The sequence below is a fragment of the Rhinatrema bivittatum genome, chromosome 11 (genome assembly GCF_901001135.1).
Source record: "Rhinatrema bivittatum chromosome 11, aRhiBiv1.1, whole genome shotgun sequence".
In the NCBI taxonomy this organism is placed as follows: domain Eukaryota; kingdom Metazoa; phylum Chordata; class Amphibia; order Gymnophiona; family Rhinatrematidae; genus Rhinatrema; species Rhinatrema bivittatum.
In genome coordinates this window covers 102,614,381-102,634,379 of record NC_042625.1, presented here as the reverse complement: position 1 = coordinate 102,634,379, position 19,999 = coordinate 102,614,381, and the positions used below count along the sequence as shown (strand labels likewise).

Below are 19,999 nucleotides of genomic sequence, written 5' to 3'. Positions count from 1 at the left end.
GTAACAAAAGGAAGAAACCGATCCTCTGGAAGTCCGGGTCAGTCGCAAAATCGAGACCTGGAGGGGAAAGCTCCTCTCGACTTCGGCTTATCCTCCGGTAGACAATGCCCCTTATTCTCGCCTAAGGACTGGACTAGGTCCTCCAGCTCCTTACCGAAAAGGAGCTTACCTTTAAATGGCAAGGAACCTAGCTTAGCCTTCGAAGACACGTCTGCTGCCCAGTTCCGGAGCCACAAAAGACGCCGAGCGGACACCACTGACACCATGGTCCTGGCAGACGTGCGAAGCAAATCATAAAAGGCATCCGCACTATAGGCAATGAGAGCCTCCAGACGCCCTGTCTGTAGGTCTTCTTTCTGGGAGAAAGACTCGCTGGCCAGGAGCTGCTGGACCCAACGGAGACCTGCTTGCAACAAAACATTACTACATATCGCTGCCCGAATCCCCAGGGCAGAGACTTCAAATATCTTTTTAAGCTGGACTTTCAGCTTACAATCTTGTAGGTCCTTCAGGGCTGTGCCCCCTGTAACCGAAATGGTGGTCTTCTTTGTGACTGCCATCACAGCTGAATCCACCTTCGGGAACCCTCAAAAGTTCCAAGGCCTCCTCAGGTAAGGGATACAGCTTATCCATGGCCTTAGCCATCTTCAGTCCCAAGTTTGGAGTGTCCCACTCCTTAAAAAGTAAGTCTGTGGCTGAAAAATGGAAAGGGAAGGATGTAGGAGGCCCCCGGAGACCCAACACCACAGGGTACATAGCGCCAAGCCGAGACTCCTCTTGAGGGAGCTGAATGCCTAGTTCCCCCAGGATAGTAGGTATAAGAGGTCGTAGCTCATCCCTGCGAAAAAGCCGGACCACCTTTGGATCATCACTGTCTGGCGCGTGGGCTCCACGTAGTCCTCCCTGCTGCCGTTCGGAGTTTCCCTCCACCCCCCTCGGGGGATGAGAGGGCAAATCCCCGTCATCCTTACCCTCCGATTCCGAAGACGACTCGGAATCAGTCACTGGGGTTCTGAAATGCTTCGGCCACTGCTCTAGCAGAGGATGCGCGTCCTGCGGAGTCCAAGCCCGCTTAGAAGGCCGAGGCTGGGAGTCCGGAATGAGAGGCCTCTTTTTACCCGCCTTGCGGGCCTTAAAGGCCTTATGCATGAGAAGAACAAATTCTGAGGAGAACGACGAATCTGAAGAAGTGTTGTCCGCATCCCCTACAGCAGCATCTGCAGGCTGAGATCTGCTGTCTTCCGCGACCCTATCCCCCTCAGGGACTCTGCGCTGCGGTGACAGACTGGGAGGAAGATCCTCCTCTCCATGTGCAGCCTGAGCTGCCGAAACCATGGGCGCGAATGGAGGCAAAATGGCGCCCAAAGACAGAGCCGCCAATCTCAGGGGACCCAAAATGGCATCAGGACCCGCGCTGCTGAGGAACGGAGCAGGGATTGTCCCCGGCAGCTCCCCAAATGCGCCCATCACCGTCTGGACCCGAAGCATGACCCCCTTCGGGGCTGCAGAGGCTACCTCACCCCTGGAGACACATGCGGTGCACAGGCTGTCTTTGGACAGTCGTGCATGCGCCGTGCCGCAGGCCTGACACGCGGCCCAACGCATGGATATGTAATAAAAAGACTCCCCACACTCCGAAAACACGGCGAAACGGCGGAAAACCACCCCCACTCCCGCGATCGGGATAATCCCGGAGAAGAGCCGCGCCAAAAAATAAAGGACAGCAAGAGGTTTTTGTTGGGGGAGGGGGGTGGGTGTTTTTTTGGTTTTTTTTAAAGTACCTGTCCGGTGCCTCTGGGTCCTGAACCTACTGGGGGGGAGAGAGCCGGGCTCCCCGGTATCACCCCCAGTAGTCTAAGCATTGTTTGCAGGGTCCTCAACCCACAACAGCTACAGCCTCTGGAACCAGGGGGGATGGTCCCCTCAGGACCTCACAACCCCCTGGGAGGCAGGAGACCTCAACCTGCAGGAACACACTGGGGTCTGCCTCCTACAAGGAAAAAACTGGTCCCTGACAACTTTTTTTTTTTTTTTTTTTAAATTAAATTACTTTGTCTAACCCTAACTAAACAGCTAGGCCCTAACTCAGACCGTAGGTTTAGCACGTCCTCCACCTGCTGGAGACAGAAGAATACTGCCAGACTGTAGGTGGCACCAGCCTAGATAAGGCGGAGTTTGTTCTTAAACTTCTGTATCCATCTGCTGGGGGGGGGGCCCCAAACCCAGGAGTCTGGACTGATCCGGGTACGAACAGGGAAAGTAAAGATTAGAAATCTTGTTGAGGGAACAAGAGAAATAGTGAGACAGAATGACAGCACGAGCTGCAGGGTTGGGGAGGCGTGGAGAGAGTCAGATAAGTGCTTTCTACATTTAAAAGGGAAGGGCTTGCTCCCCTCTCACAGCATTTTCCTGCCATCACGCATTCACAGACTGGAAAGGTAAACTAGTGAGAAATGACAGTTTAGAGCATTTCTTACCGCAAGGATATCAACTGTGACTGGCAATTCCGCTAACCTCTTCAGACTTTTCAGCAGCTGCCAAAAAAGAATATAAAATAAAGATTAAGATGGTACTGACAAATGGAAAACACACATGAGAAAACTGAATGGTCACTCACAATTAATTATTTTAGCAGCAGCAACCTGCAGCCTAACAACAGTGCAATTATATGTGCAGGCGTCAGAAAGGTTGGAATCTGCTACCAAACCTTGCCCTCCTCCCCTAGAAAATGTCAAACCTCGCCATTATGCAATCCACATAACCTCACACTATTCTACCATCGATGATTATTTTAATGCCTAATGGTTCCGGGGATTGAAGAGATGGGCCCGTCCAGAAACCTGTTTACATGTATTGGCATCTCTTTGTTAAGAATATCTTTATATAAAAAGTTCCTTTACTCACTCAGGATAAAATTTCAGCTCTAATCATGGAGCTGCATGGATTTTGAAATCAGTCCTCTCCAAAGAGATCTTTCACATTTTCTTGTTCTTTCAAGTGACTTTAAGGGGGAAAAATAAACTGTAGGCAGATGCTTGAGTGCTCAAACACTAAATATATTATTAAAATAAGCTGCCAGAAAAGGGGTGTGTTAAACACACAAACAAGAGCACCATTTCCCAAGGATTTAAATAGATACTTACCACTTCTTTGGATACAATGCCAGAGTACAATTATTAAAACAATGCAAAATTACAATGCATATAAATATACAAGGAAGGGAAAGGGAAACTACAACATGGACAGAAAAATAGAATAATGTACACATGGCTGTATTATCCATGGAGGGGACTCTTTCTAAACTGCCTGCAATGGGATAAAGTCCACAGACTTCTGCTTAAAACTTGTCACAGGTACTTTGACATTTACACCTGCCTTTCATGGAAACTACTGGATATATTTAACAGTTTTATATACCGACCTTCATAGTAAATATAGATCTGAAAATGAAATTTATGGGAGTTATTACATCCCCAGAATGCCTCCTCTCAATATGGTCAAAAGGAGATGCATTGTGAATTCAGCAGCATTCAGGGAGGGCTGATTAATGCAGGTAAAACCTTTCATACCCACACAAATCAATTTTTAGGTTTCCCTTTGAGTGAAAGAACAAAAAGAGGCAAAAGGTAAATAAACCACAAAAGAGGGAAGATAGGACAGGAAAGGAAGAGAAAGTAGAAAAAACCTGATAAGAAAGGGGAAGAGACAGACAACCTAATAAGTGATGGCAGAGAGAGACAAATGTCCCTTCCAGCCTGCCCAGCAAGGTTGTTTAGGGTTGTAAATGTCACTTTGTGCTTCGTTATCATCCTGAGCATCCTTTGGTTTATCCCAAGTCTTTCTCTACACCACCTCCAAAAGGATATTCCAGGTATCCACCTGCCATTGGTCTTGGGTCTATCTCGGTATAGAATGGGATGGAAATACAGCCCAAAGAATGGGAAAGATAAGAGATGGCACAGAGACTGGAAGACTGGGCATCCAAATGGTAGATGAAATTTAATGTGGACAAGTGCAAGGTGTTGCATATAGGGAAAAATAACCCTTGCTGTAGTTACACGATGTTAGGTTCCATATTAGGAGCTACCACCCAGGAAAAAGATCTGGGCATCATAGTGGATAATACTTTAAAATCGTCGGCTCAGTGTGCTGTGGCGATCAAAAAAGCAATCTTAGGTATTATTAGGAAGGGAATGCAAATAAAACAGAGGATATCATTATGCCTCTGTATCATTCCATGATGAGAACGCACCTTGAATACCACGTGCAAGTCTTGGCAGCCGCATCTCAAAAAAGATATAGTTGCACTGGAGAAAATACAAGAAGGGTGACCAAAACAATAAAGGGCATGGGATGGCTGCCCTATGAGGAAAGGCTAAAGAGGTTAGAGAAGAGATGGCTGAGAGGGGATATGATAGAGGTCTACAAAATCATGAAAAGACTTGAATAGGTTAATGTTAATTGGTTATTTACTCTTTCGGATAATACAAGGCCTAGCGGGGCACTCAAGGAAATTATCAAGAAGCACATTTAAAACAAATCAGAGAAAATTCTTTTTCACTCAAACGCACAATTAAGCTCTGGAATTCATTGCCAGAGGATATGGTTAAAGAAGTTAATGTAGCTGGGTTTAAAAAAAGGTTTGGATAAGTTCCTGGAGAAGTCCATAAACTGCTATTAAATCAATAGTGAATAGCCACTGCTTGTTGTCAGCATTAGTAGCATGGGATCTATCTAATGTTTGGGTACTTGCCAGGTACTTGTGACTTGGATTGGTCACTGTTCAAAACAGGATATTGGGCTTGATGGACTCTTGGTCTGACCCAGTATTGTGTATCTTACGTTCTTTTGTACTTGCTTATTGCAGCCCTCACAGCAGAATTTGCTTGTAAATAATTCCCTCTCTTTCTGCTACTAGATTAGAGCTTGCGGTCTTATAGTGCTACACAGCCCTTTCCACCATCAGTGTTCAGAAAGGAAAAGAATTATCTAAAACTACATACATTTAAAAGCCTCTCCATCTGCTGGACGGGGGACATAACCCACCGTCTGGACTGATCCTGGAACGTACAGGGAAATTTTAATTGTCTATTTTTTAGTATATTTTAGTTATGTTTTAAGTTGTTTTTGAAATTTATTGGATTTTATTGTAAACCGCTTTGACAACACTGTATCAAAGGGTGGTCAATTAAACTGAATAAAGAATAGTAAAATCCAAAGTAACAAAATTACAAATTATTAGAAAATACAGGAATTGTATATAGAATGTATAGATTGTAAACTCAGCTTAATTTCTTGTTAGGAGGTTCTTTGTGAGAAAAACAAAACCCAACTATTGTTTTCACAGCATTGGCACTATTGCTGAGTACCTTTTCCAGTTGAATTAAATTCATACATTTGTGCAGCTGAGTCATCATCAACGTGAAAAAGGTACAAACACAGAGTGGAGCACCAAGACAAGCAAAGGGAGAGGCTGTTTATCCAATAAATTCCTAATTTTAGTATTGGCGTGTTTTCTTGGTTTTTATGTATTTGATTTATATTCCACCTTTCGGTGCTATGAGGTAGATTATAATCAGGTACTGTAGGTATTTCCCTAAAACATATCTGTTGAATGTAAATAACCACTAACAATTTACAAAGATCAAACTAATTAAACCAAATTGTCACTGTTAAGTACCTTATAATGTAATGCTTTAACATTGACCTAAGCAACTACATTGTATTGCCTATGGTTGTAAGTACCATTAGGTCTTCTTAATTTAATTTGGTATTTTTATTCTGTCTTTTGGGGGCTGGTCAGCTGCTTCATATAATTGAAATATTTGACCTAACAACAAGTATGTTTTCAAGGTGCTGCACAGTAAAAGGTGTTAGAACCAAGTCTTGTATGCTGTCATCTCCCGGCCGATTTTGCATTTAGCTAGTGTGACAGTTTAGCACAAGAAGGTTATTTTAAACCTCCGCCTCCTGCCAGTGTGTTGCTTGGGTGCACATTACGGTTTCAGCATGCACGGCTAGAAGTTGCTACGATGCACATATGTCAGTGTGAGCGAGCATACAAACGTAGGCAGATTGTGTCGGTTGTGACACCTTTCATAAAACGACCTTAGAAACGTCTATCCAAAGATATTGCTGTCCCTAAGTTTCATAGATGAAACTGCCGCCCCCCCAGAACTCGGCATTAGAAGAGTACGAGGAGCAGAGGTGCGGCTCTATCTGCCCCCCACCACTTTGTCGTTCATCCAGGGAGTCTCCTTGTTTTCATTTTGCCCGGCGATCCTGGCCTCGGTTTGAAACAGCATATTCCTTTCCCAAAGCGAGACCGCCTCTTTCCAAGGACCGAGACCCTCTGCATCAAATGCAGCAGCGTTCAGGCATTCAGCTCGTTACCTTTTTCGGTTCCGAATTGGCCGAGAGTCGCGACTGCAGCTTCCCTACAACTTCCAGCACCGATTCCGCCATCTTTAGTACTGGCAAAATATAACCGGAAGTAGCTTCCGGTCTCATTCAGACAAGCATACAGTAGCCATTTTGCTTGCTGGCAAGTGCGAAAAAGGAAGCGGAGCTGACGTGCTGCCGAGTGCACAGGATAGAGCGCCATTTCCATTCCTGGCACCGAGGCAGCCGTGACGCCATGGGCCTACGAATGCCCCCAGTTCCGCCCCCTGCTAATGCAGCGCCCTTTGGGTCCGGTCTATGTCCACGTATTTTCTGAGTAAACATGAAAAACAGTTCCTCGCTATTCAGCAGCTGACGACCCTCTTGCACTTCAAAACCTTTTTATCCGGAGTTTGATCTTCTCTGCTTCCTAACCAAATCATTTACGCTTGCGCAGAAAACTGTGTGCATCCCCTCTTCCTGCCTAGCATGGGCCTGCGCTCCCATCCCGTCGTAGCACAAGGCAGGCTCCCAGCCCGTGTGGCATGGCACGGGGTGTCGATCCACTGCAGAGAGCAGGCAGACATGGAGCTCCAGCCTGTGGCAGCTTGCAGGGGAGGAAGATTTAGGCCCTGCACCTACTCATCTGCCCCCAGGCTGAATGGGGCAGGAAGAGTGCATTGAGCACTTCCTATGATTCACAGCCGCCGCGAGCTGTGGCAGGCAAGATGACTAACGGAGCCTCCACGTATTCTCTCTTACACTTGTCTTCAGCAGGAGATGGGCCATCGCGACAGACTGCTGGCTTCAGAGCTTCACTCCCCCTTTTAAAATTTGGAAGGGGGACTTTTAGGGTTACGCCAGTTCTTTTAGGCACGAGTTCCCCACATCAAGTAGTAAGCCACACCTTTGCTAATGGAGATGGGCCTTGCGCTTGAAAAGGTTGGGAAATACTGGCAGAAGGTACCTAAGCCTAGCATCAGAATCCCACACAGGTGCTGTCGTTTGGAATAGTATATTACTGAGACAGAATAATTTGTTGCCAGAGGATGTGGTTAGTGCAGCTGGGTTGAAAAAAAGTTTGGATAAGTTCTTGGAGGAGAAGGCCATTAACTGCTATTAAGCAAGTTTACTTAGGGAATAGCCACTGCTATTAATTGCATCAGTAGCATGGGATCTTCTTAGTGTTTGGGTACTTGCCAGGTTCTTGGAGCCTAGTTTGGCCTTTGTTGGAAACAGGATGCTGGGCTTGATGGACCCTTGGTCTGATGCAGCATGGCAATCTTATGTTCTTAAGAGTAGGGCCTGGGTTTGGGCAACAAAATAGCAGATGTACTTTTGAAAATGCCAACTACATAAGCTTATTTATGCTCCTAACCTAATCAAATTCCTTAGAATGCTTCTTTTTAAAAGAACCCAACTAGTGGGTGGGAACCCAACGAGTGGGTGGGAAAGACAGACACTAGAATTAACTATCTCAAGCTTGCTTTTTACCTCAGACACACACAAACTCTAAAGAATATATCCCTTAATTTCACCTTTCACCAAACTTTTATAAGCCCAAAAATTTCTGAAAACTATACTTACCAATCCTCTTAAACCACGGTTAAATTAATCTTCATTCAGTTAATGGAAAGATTCGAGATTCGCGCGCTTCCGGTCCTCCTCTACTGCAAACCTTGCGGGGCCTCTGGAAGCTGAGCTGTGGAAGTCAATCCCTGGATCGCTCGCGGTGACCTCTGGACTCCTCTCCCGGGGGATGCTGGAAGCAGTATGCAGATGAGCCTTCCGGTCCTCCTCTACTGCAAACCTTGCGGGGCCTCTGGAAGCTGGGCTGTGGAAGTCAATCCCTGGATCGCTCGTGGTGACCTCTGGACTCCTCTCCTGGGGGATGCTGGGAGCAGTATGCAGATGAGCCTTCCGGTCCTCCTCTACTGCAAACCTTGCGGGGCCTCTGGAAGCTGGGCTGTGGAAGTCATTCCCTGGATCGCTCACGGTGACCTCTGGACTCCTCTCCCGGGGGATGCTGGGAGCAGTATGCAGATGAGCCTTCCGGTCCTCCTCTACTGCCACTCATTTGCATTGAGTGTCACATGTATGATTTTTTACCCGCCGGTGAGAGATTGTATGTGTGCACTCGGTGCAAAGAGCTCCTGGCTCTCAGGGAACAAGTATGATCTCTGGAGGCTAGAGTAGCAGACTTGGAGGAGCTGAGGGAGACAGAGAGGTACATTGACGAGACCTTCAGGGACATAGTAGCCAAGTCCCAAATCCATTCTGGCAGCCCCAGTGCTGCCTTGAATCAGAAAGGTCTCTCAGTAGGAGAACATCACTCTGGTGTAGCAGGAAGTGATCCTGTAGCAAGGACCTGCTCTCCAGGTGATGTATTGTCCTCTTGCACTGAGGACAAATCTCCCAGGGCTACTGCCCAGGAGGGAAGGGTTAGGCCGGCCATCAAAGTTGGTGATTCGATTATTAGAAATGTAGATAGCAGGGTGGCTGGTGGACGTGAAGACCGCCTGGTAACTTGCCTGCCTGGTGCAAAGGTGGCAGACCTCACGTGTCACCTAGATAGGATTATAGACAGTGCTGGGGAGGAGCCGGCTGTCGTGGTACATGTGGGCACCAACGACATAGGAAAATGTGGGAGAGAGGTTCTGGAAGCCAAATTTAGGATTTTAGGTAGAAAGCTGAAATCCAGAACCTCCAGGGTGGCATTCTCTGAAATGCTTCCTGTTCCACGTGCAGGTCCCCAGAGGCAGGCAGAGCTCCGGAGTCTCAATGTGTGGATGAGATGATGGTGCAGGGAAGAGGGATTCAGCTTTGCAAGGAACTGGGGAAACGTTTGGGGAAAGGGGACACTTTTCCGAAAGGATGGGCTCCACCTTAACCAGAGTGGAACCAAGCTGCTGGCACTAACTTTCAAAAAGGAGATAGAGCAGCTTTTAAACTAGAACAAGGGGGAAAGCCGACAGTCACTCAGCAGTGCATGGTTCGGAGAAATGTATCCTTGAAGGATACTAATGAAACAGGAGAGTTAGGGCATCCCAACAGAGAGGTTCCATTAAATGCAAACATAGTTCATATACCTATATGTAAAAAATCACCGAAGCTAATGATTTCCGAATTATCCCAAACAACTGAAAAGCAGGTTGTTAAAACAAGCAAAAAACACACTTTGAAATGTCTGTATGCCAATGCCAGAAGTCTAAGTAGTAAGATGGGAGAGTTAGAGTGTATAGCAGCAAATGATGAGATTGACATAATTGGCATCACAGAGACTTGGTGGAAGGAGGATAACCAATGGGACAGTGCTATATCAGGGTACAAATTATATCGCAATGATAGGGAGGATCAACTTGGTGGGGGTGTGGCACTTTATGTCCGGGAGGGTATAGAGTCCAACAGGATAAAGATCATACAAGAGACTAAATGCTCAGTAGAATCTCTATGGCTAGAAATCCCATGTGTGTTGGGTAAGAGTATAGTGATAGGAGTATACTACCGTCCACCTGGACAAAATGGTCAGACAGATGATGAAATGCTAAGAGAAATCAGGGAAGCAAACCAATTTGGCAGTGCAATAATAATGGGAGATTTCAATTACCCCAATATTGACTGGGTAAATGTAACATCAGGACTTGCTAGAGACATAAAGTTCCTGGATGTAATAAATGATTGCTTCATGGAGCAATTGGTTCAGGAACCAACAAGAGAGGGAGCTATTTTAGATTTAATTCTTAGTGGAACGCAAGATTTGGTGAGAGAAGTAACGGTGGTGGGGCCACTTGGCAACAGTGATCATAACATGATCAAATTTCAACTAATAACTGGAAGGGGGACAATAAGTAAATCTGCAGCTCTAACACTAAATTTTAAAAAGGGAAACTTTGATAAAATGAGAAAAATAGAAAAAAACTGAAAGGTGCAGCTGCAAAGGTTAAAAGTGTTCAACAGGCATGGACATTGTTTAAAATACAAACCTAGAGGCGCAGTCCATATGTATTCCGCGCATTAAGAAAGGTGGAAGGAAGGAAAAACGATTACCGTCATGGTTAAAAGGTGAGGTGAAAGAGGCTATTTTAGCCAAAAAAAAATCCTTCAAAAACTGGAAGAAGGATCCATCTGAAGAAAATAGGATAAAACATAAGCATTGTCAAGCTAAATGTAAAACATTGATAAGACAGACGAAGAGAGAATTTGAAATGAAATTGGCCATAGAGGCAAAAACTCATAATAAAAACTTTTTTAAATATATCCAAAGCAAGAAACCTGTGAGGGAGTCGGTTGGACCATTAGATGACAGAGGGGTTAAAGGGGCTCTTAGGGAAGATAAGGCCATTGCAGAAAGACTAAATGAATTCTTTGCCTCCGTGTTTACTAATGAGGATGTTGGGGAGATACCAGTTCCGGAGATGGTTTTCAGGGGTGACGACTCAGACGAACTGAACGAAATCACTGTGAACCTGGAAGATGTAGTAGGCCAGATTGACAAACTAAAGAGTAGCAAATCACCTGGACCGGATGGTATGCATCCTAGGTTCTGAAGGAACTTAAAAATGAAATATCTGATCTATTATTTATTTAGGGTTTTTATATACCGACATTCTCGATAAATATATCGAATCAAGTCGGTTTCCATATAACACAACTGTCGCCGGTAAGGCGTAACATTAAACAATAAACAGAGTATTGAACAGAGAACGTGTAGCGTTACCTTAAAACAATCAACAGATTATTGAACAAAAAAAATGTAAATCAATAAATATTAAATGTAAATAAGATATAGAAAATAGAAAAAATATAAAATAGACTACAAAGAATTCATCTAATAACATGAATAAATGATACGATAACTGCAAATAATTGGTAGGTAAGGTTGAATTGTACCGGTTGGGGTAAACAGGAGATAGTGTTCAATGTTGAAAGACATAACTATGGGAAGAGCATGAGCTAGAGAGTTAATGCTTCAAGAGAGGATCTTTCATAGCAAGTGGGTGGACTATCCAAATAAGGTCCTGAGGGTATAAGGTTGGTGGTGGACTTTATATTGCGCTGTTTTGTTCTTTGACCTGTGTCGAAGTGTTCCTGCGATTCCGGAAAGGCTTGCCGGAAGAGCCATGTTTTAAGGTTTTTCTTAAAGGTTAGATGGCAGGTCTCAAGTCGAAGGTCTGGCGGTAATGAGTTCCAAAGGGTGGGCCCGGCTGTGGAGAGTGCTCGTTTAGCTAGCGAAGTTTTAATCGGGGGAGTATGTAAAGAACCTTTATAATTATATCTGATAGGTCTTTTTGATGTGTGAAGGCGGAGTTGCGAGGTAAGATTTAGGTGGGCGCTTCCCATAATATCCTTGTGGATCATTGATAATGTCTTGAAGGTGATTCTAGCTTTTATGGGAAGCCAGTGGAGGTAGAGCAGAATTGGAGTGATGTGGGCTCTTTTGTTGGTGTTGGTGAGTAGCCTCGCCGCAGCGTTTTGTACCATCTGTAAGGGTTTTATGGATGATAACGGAAGACCTAGCAGGAGAGAATTGCAGTAGTCTAACTTGGACAGAATTATAGACTGAACTACTAAGCGGAAGTCACTGAAGTGAAGGAGTGGTTTCAGATTTTTTAGTACTTGGAGTTTGAAGTAACATTCCTTGGTTGTGTTGTGAATGAAATATTTAAGGTTGAATTGCTTGTCGATACGCACCCCTAAGTCTCTGACTGAAGGTGAGTGGTTGATGGGTGGTATTGTGGATTGTGTTGAGCTTTGGACGTTGAAGAGTGTGTGGTTTTCGTCAGGCGAGATGATGAGGATTTCTGTTTTATTTGTGTTGAGTATAAGGTTGAGGCTGGATAACAAGGAATTGATGGATAGTAAGCAGTTGTTCCAATGAGCCCAGGTTTTTTGGAGTGATTCTGTGATGGGAAGAAGTATCTGAATGTCATCAGCGAAAATATAGTGCTTTAGCTTGAGGCTGGAGAGTAGGTGGCAGAGCGGAAGCAGGTAGATGTTAAAAAGGGTAGGGGAGAGCGATGAACCTTGAGGTACTCTCCTCTGATTGATTTGATAGGAGGTGATTCTACGTTATTTATCTTGACTTTGTAGGATCTATTTTCTAGGAATGATTGAAACCAACTATGAGCTTCTCCTTGGATTCCTATATCAGATAGCCGCTCGAGGAGGATGTCATGATTTACCGTGTCGAATGCGGCGGATAGGTCGAGAAGAGCGAGGAGGTACGATTGTTTTATTATTAGTTATTGATTGTTTTATTATTAGTTATTGATTATTAGTTAAAATTTGTAACCTATCATTAAAATCATCCATTGTACCTGAAGACTGGAGGATAGCTATGTAACCCCAATATTTAAAAAAGGCTCCAGGGGCGATCCAGGTAACTATAGACCAGTGAGCCTGACTTCAGTGCCGGGAAAAATAGTGGAAACTATTCTCAAGAACAAAATTGAAAAGCATATAGAAAGACATGATTTAATGGAACATAGTCAACATGGATTTACCCAAGGGAAGTCTTGCCTAACAAATCTGCTTCATTTTTTTGAAGGAGTTAATAAACATGTGGATAAAGGTGAACCGGTAGATGTAGTGTATTTGGATTTTCAGAAGGCATTTGACAAAGTCCCTCATGAGAGGCTTCTACGTAAAGTAAAAAGTCATGGGATAGGAGGCGATGTCCTTTCGTGGATTACAAGCTGGTTAAAAGACAGGAAACAGAGAGTAGGATTAAATTTTCAATTTTCTCAGTGGAAAAGGGTAAACAGTGGAGTGCCTCAGGGATCTGTACTTGGACCGGTGCTTTTCAATATATATATAGATGATCTGGAAAGGAATACGACGAGTGAGGTTATCAAATTTGCGGATGATACAAAATTATTCAGAGTAGTTAAATCACAAGCAGATTGTGATACATTACAGGAGGACCTTTCAAGACTTGAAGATTGGGCATCCAAATGGCAGATGAAATTTAATGTGGACAAGTGCAAGGTGTTGCATATAGGGAAAAATAACCGTTGCTGTAGTTACACGATGTTAGGTTCCATATTAGGAGCTACCACCCAGGAAAAAGATCTAGGCATCATAGTGGATAATACTTTAAAATCGTCAGCTCAGTGTGCTGCAGCAGTCAAAAAAGCAAATAGAATGTTAGGAATTATTAGGAAGGGAATGGTTAATAGAACGGAAAATGTCATAATGCCTCTGTATCGCTCCATAGTGAGACTGCACCTTGAATACTGTGTACAATTCTGGTCGCCGCATCTCAAAAAAGATATAATTGCGATGGAGAAGGTACAGAGAAGGGCAACCAAAATGATAAAGGGGATGGAACAGCTTCCCTATGAGGAAAGGCTGAAGAGGTTAGGGCTGTTCAGCTTGGAGAAGAGACAGCTGAGGGGGGATATGATAGAGGTCTTTAAGATCATGAGAGGTCTTGAACGAGTAGATGTGACTCGGTTATTTTCACTTTCGAATAATAGAAGGACTAGGGGGCATTCCATGAAGTTAGCAAGTAGCACATTTAAGACTAATCGGAGAAAATTCTTTTTCACTCAACGCACAATAAATATCTGGAATTTGTTGCCAGAGGATGTGGTTAGTGCAGTTAGTGTAGCTGGGTTCAAAAAAGGTTTGGATAAGTTCTTGGAGGAGATAACGTCGCCGGAGTAGATAACGTCGCCGGAGTAGACAACGTTCAGGCGGACTACTTGAGTCGCCTACAGTTGGATCCCGGGGAATGGTCCCTCTCCGAAGCGGCGATGCAACTGCTCGGGAGACGCTGGGGTGCTCCGCACTTGGACCTGATGGCACTTGCCCTAAACGCCAAGGCCTCCCGCTTCTTCAGTCGCAGGAGAGAGCGCGGCATGGAAAGGGTGGATACCCTGGCCCTCCCATGGCCTCCACGTCTGCTACTCTACGTCTTCCCACCCTGGCCTCTAATGGGCAGGGTCCTCCGCAGAATCAACACCCATCGGGGAGCCGTGATCTTCGTTGCTCCGGAGTGGCCCCGCCGACCGTGGTTTGCGGACCTATTGCAGCTGGCAATCGACGGACCGATACGGCTAGGACATCTTCCGCGTTTTCTTCCCCAGGGACCTGTATTTTCTTCGGGCAGGCTGAACTCTTCTGTCTTGCGACATGGTTTTTGAGCGGAGTCGGCTTAGGCGCAGAGGTTACCGGAGGCGGTATTTTCGACTCTACCACGGGCACGGCAGACGCCTACTTCGGTAGCCTACGTTCGAGCCTGGAAGATCTTCGAAATATGGTGCTCCGGCCGGGGCACCAGACCCACGAGGGCGTCGGTCCGCCTTCAGATCCTACAATTCCTCCAGGATGGATTGGACAAGGGACTCGCCTACAATTCACTTCGGGTTCAGGTGTCTGCCCTGGGCTCGATAGTGCAGTATGGCGGTTCTCTCCTTCTTCATCCGGACATCGTACGCTTCCTCAAGGGTGTCAAGCATTTACGACCCCCGGTACGGGTTCCTAGTGCTTCGAGCCTTGTCCGGACCACCCTTTGAACCACTACATAAAGCGATGATTATGGATCTCACTCTCAAGACTGTCTTTCTCGTGGCCATCTGCTCTGCTAGGCACATCTCGGACTTTATGTAGAGGCCCTTATCTTCGGTTCACGGACTCGGGGGTCTCCCCCCGCATGGTTCTCCCCTTTCTAGCTAAGGTGGTTCCGTCCTTCCACTTGAATCAAACGGTAGGGCTCCCTTCTTTGCACCCTCCGAATCGAAGTCCCTTCGTCTCCTGGATGTTAAGCGCACGTTGCTTCACTAGCCAGAGGCTACTAACGATTCCAGAGTTTCCGAACATCTGTTTGTACTTTGGTCCGGTCCAAAGAAGGGCTCCCACGACTGGCCGTTGGTTACAGGACTGTATTGTCGCATCTTACGTTGGTGCGGGATGGATTTCTCCTCACGGCATCATAGCACTTTCTACGCGCTCCCAGCCAACTTCCTGGGTAGAGAGTCGTTCTGTCTCTTCCCGGGAGATTTGTCGCGCAGCAACATGTTAATCGCTACACACGTTCTCGAGGCACTATCGGCTGTATCTCGCCTATCCTGAGTCTGGACACTGTGGCGAGCAGGTTCTACGCGCAGGCCTCGTAGGACCCCACCCATTTTAGGGAAGCTTGGGTACATCCCACCGTCTGGACTGATCCTGGTACGTACAGGGAAAAGAAAATTATTCCTTACCTGCTAATTTTCGTTCCTGTAGTACCATGGATCAGTCCAGACGCCCACCACTTCTCGTCCTGCTCTGCTCTGTGCTGTTGTTGTACTGCTCAGCTTGTTTCTTAGCTGTTTACTGTGTTCTCCAGTTTTCTTGCTCATAGTTTCCTACAAATTGGCGGTTATTTGCCGCAGGTTAACTGTTTCCGTTAAATTTATGGTTGAATTCATAATTAAGCAACCTTGATCCAGTCTGTTCTTGTTCTAATCGGACTTTGATATACTTGATACTGAGCTCCTGCAGAGGGTGTACTAGCCTATATGGTCACGCCCCTCGAAGTCTGTTCTGACTCCATCTGCTGGACGGGGGACATAACCCACCGTCTGGACTGATCCATGGTACTACAGGAACAAAAATTAGCAGGTAAGGAATAATTTTCTTTTCCAGGGACTCTCCCCCCCCTCCCTCTCGCCTCAGCGACCCACGTCGAGGTCAGTTTCCCCCGCGGGGTCCGCGGGGCGGGGGAGGGATCAGGATTGCGATACGGATTCTGAGGGTTCCTGCACCTCCTTTTCGTCGGATTTTATCCTGGCCATGCATAGGGCTTTTAAAGCCCGCAAGGCCCTTAAGAGGCACTCCTCGCAACAGGAGCCCATTGGGTCGCCCCCAGCGGCACCCAAGGGACGCCCACGCACGGAGGACGTACCGGGCCCTCCTAAAGCTAAACGTCCGCTGCGGACCGTCCCACCCAGGGATGACACATCGGAGGACCTGGAGGATCAGGAGAACCCGTCCCCGCCCCCGAGGGGGGGGCAGAGGATGAGGATGGTTCCGCGCAACAGGGTCAGACCTCGGAGGGCAATGACCAGAGGGTGCTTCGCCTCTTCCGCCGGGACGAGTTAGCTCCCCTTATCCCCGCTATTCTGGGGGAATTGGGGATACTGGAACCTCCTGGGGAGTCTCGAGGTAGCTCATGGATCCCGTGTCCTCCTGAGCAGTCCTCCCACAACATTCCCTTTTCATTTTTCTTTCATTTTTCTTCCACTGATCTACTTTTTAGAGAGTGGGATACTCCGGATCTGGGGCTGAAGGTCTCGAAGGCCATGGATAAACTGTATCCCTTGCCAGAAGAAGCACTGGAGCTACTGCGGGTGCCGAAGGTGGACGCGTCGGTCTCGGCGGTGACGAAGCAGAGGACCATTCCGGTCACGGGTACCACGGCGTTGAAGGATCTTCAGGATAGGAAATTGGAAATCCAATTGAAGAAGATCTTCGAAGTCTCGGCGCTGGGGGTCCGAGCAGCGATCTGCAGTAACTTCGCTTTACAGGCGGGTCTCCGTTGGGTCCAGCAGCTCCTAGCCAATGAGGGTCTCTCTGAGAAGGAAGCCAGACAGGCCAGGCGTTTAGAGGCGGTGATTGCCTATAGTGCGGATGCCCTGCATGATCTCCTCAGAATCTCGGCTCGGTCCATGGTGTCCGCTGTCTCGGCCAGACGTCTCTTGTGGTTGAGAAACTGGTCAGCGGACGGGGCTTCCAAGTCTCGTCTGGGCTCTCTTCCTTTCAAGGGCAGGCTGCTCTTCGGGAAGGAACTGGATGACATGATTCAGCTACTGGGCGAGAGGAGGGGTTACCGCCTGCCGGAGGACAGGGCGCGTTCCAAGGGATCTTTCTCTTCTCGTTCCCGGTACAGGAGTAGCCGGAAGCCCCTGTCTTCTCGCCCTGGTTCTTCTTCTTCTTCTTCCTTTCGCCCCGGAGGTGGTAGACAGCAGTCCCAGTCCTTTCGGGGGAGGCGTTTTGGCAGACCTGCCGCCTCCTCTTCCGCGCCGAGTGGCAAGTCTACGCAATGATATCTGGCCAATCCAGGTCTCAATTCCAAAGGTGGGGGGAAGACTGTCCCTCTTTTACTGGTCCACAATCACATCAGACCAGTGGGTCCTTTCAGTGATAAGACACGGCTACGCGTTAGATTTTGCTTACCTTCCCCGCCCAAGATGTTTCCCCTCTCCTTGCGGACTCCTGGACAAGAGGCAAGCGGTCCTTCAGACGTTGGTCCGGTTGGAAGAACTGAGGGCTATCGTCCCAGTCCCAGCCTCGGAGCAACGAAGAGGACATTACTCCATATAGTTCGTCGTTCCAAAGAAAGAAGGCACCTACCGTCCCATCCTCGATCTGAAGGGGGTCAATCGTTGTCTCTGGAACCCGCGTTTCCGCATGGAGACCTTAAGATCTGTGATCACCTCAGTTCGTCCGGGGGAGTTTCTGGCCTCCCTGGACCTCACAGAGGCATACCTGCACATCGGGATCCGGAAGGACCATCAGAAATATCTCAGGTTCCTTGTGCTGGGAAAACACTATCAGTTCCAAGCATTGCCCTTTGGCCTCGCGACAGCCCCCAGGACTTTCACCAAGATCCTGGTGGTGGTAGCGGCCCACCTATGACGGGAGGGTCTCTTGGTCCATCCATACCTGGACGATTGGTTGATTCGGGCCAAGTCAGAGGAGCTCTGCCGGTCTGCGGTCCAACGGGTCCTGCACCTCTTGCGCTCTCTCGGTTGGGTGGTCAGTACGGCCAAGAGTCATCTTCAACCCTCACAATCTCTGGAATTTTTGGGAGTGTTATTCGACACACGTCTCGGCAGGGTCTTCCTCTCCTTGGACCGTTGCCGCAAGCTACAGCATCAGGTCAAGTCTTTTCTACAGATGCGGCCGCCAACGGCCTGGGACTACTTGCAGTTGATTGGCTCCATGACCTCGACCTTGGAATTGGTTCCGTGAGCTTTTGTGCACATGCGTCCCTTGCAGTCGGTGTTGCTTTCTCGTTGGAGGCCAGTCTCTGCACAGTTCCAACTTCCATTGCCCTTGCCGGCGGGAGCGCTTTCCAGTCTGCAGTGGTGGCTACGGAAGGAGAAGCTTCTGCAGGGGGTATCCCTTGTGACCCCGGAATGGACAGTAGTCACTACAGACGCGAGTCTCTCCGATTGGGGGGCAGTCTGCATGAGACATTCGGTGCAGGGGCAATGGTCGGCGACAGAGTCCCGCTGGTCGATCAATCGCTTGGAGACCAGGGCAGGTCTTGGGAAAAGCGGTCAGAATATTATCGGACAATGCGACTACAGTGGCCTATATCAATCGCCAGGGGGGAACCTGGAGCCGTCCAGTAGCTCTGGAGGCTCGGCTACTAATTCAGTGGGCGGAGAAGCATCTACTTTAGATCGCCGTGTCCCATATCGCAGGGGTAGACAACGTTCAGGTGGATTTCCTGAGCCATCATAATCTCGACCCGGGCGAGTGGGAACTGGCGGACATCGCTTTCCAGCTCATCTGCGACAGATGGGGACGACCGGCCATGGATCTGATGGCGATCTTTCAGAATGCGAAGGCGCCGCGTTTCTTCGCCCGCCGCAGGGAACCAGGGGCGGAGGGGGTAGACGCCCTGGCACTTCCCTGGCCCACGTCGATCCTCCTGTACGTCTTTCCCCCGTGGCCACTCATAGGAAAAGTACTGCGTCGCATAGAAAATCACTCCACAGAGGTTATCCTGGTGGCTCCGGAGTGGCAGCGAAGGCCATGGTTTGCGGACCTAGTCAATCTGTCGTTGGAAGCGCCGTTCCGGCTCCCGCCGTTATCGAATCTCCTACATCAGGGACCCTTCTGTTTCGATCAGGCGGATCACTTCTGTCTAGCGGCATAGCTTTTGAAAGGTGCCGTTTGAAAGGAAAAGGTTATTCGGACACGGTGGTAGCCACCCTTCTCCGTTCCCGCAAGGTGTCAACTTCTCGTTCCTATATGCTAGTCTGGAAGGTCTTTGAATCCTGGTGCGTGCCTAGGTCGGTTCGACCTACCCGAGCTACCATTCCTGATATCCTGTCTTTCCTGCAGGATGGTCTGGCTAAGGGGCTGTCCTGTAGTTCTTTGCGGGTTCAGGTGGCGGCCCCTGGGTTGTCTGCGAGGTTCCGTGGATGGGCGCCCTTTAGCTTCCCATCCCGATCTGATATGTTTTCTAAAGGGTGCAACACATTTGCGTCCTCCACTCGTGTCACCTTGTCCGTCCTGGAACTTAATTTTGGTGCTTAGGGCCCTGTGTCAGCCCCCCTTTGAACCATTGAAGAGGATCACTTTGAAGGATCTCACGTTGAAGACGACTTTTCTGGTGGTGATCATCTCCGCCAGGAGGGTTTCGGAACTTCAGGCCCTTTCATGTAGGGAACCTACATGACCTTAGGGTCATCTCAATTGAGCACGTGGGCACTGAGTTTGGAAGGAAGGTCCTGGTCCCCTTCAATATCTGAGCACGGAGTGGGCTTGCCCCTTGATTGTCCTGCTCCGAATCATCAGAAGAGGAATTATCCACCAAGTGGGACGAAGTGGTCCCTAAGGGGCACTTAAGTTTCGGAGCTCCCTTGCTCTCCGAGGACCTAGCCATTTTGGTAGGCTG

General features: G+C 47.8%; 1 protein-coding gene across 2 annotated transcripts in view; it reads right to left on the bottom strand.

Moving 5' to 3' along the window:
- ELOA (elongin A) overlaps window positions 1–7,216 on the bottom strand; it is a 111,285-nt gene extending 104,069 nt beyond the window's left edge. Inside the window, exons 1-2 of one of the 2 annotated variants that reach the window (XM_029619953.1) lie at window positions 7,144–7,216; window positions 2,478–2,534 (exon numbers count right to left, since the gene is read on the bottom strand). In XM_029619953.1, coding sequence (XP_029475813.1) covers window positions 2,478–2,534; window positions 7,144–7,170 — 84 coding nt within the window. In that variant the 5' untranslated portion in view covers window positions 7,171–7,216. Of the gene's footprint in view, window positions 1–2,477; window positions 2,535–6,393; window positions 6,844–7,143 lie in introns of those variants that run through there. The other variant, XM_029619952.1, reaches the window with a different exon arrangement.
- Window positions 7,217–19,999: the final 12,783 nt, after the last annotated feature.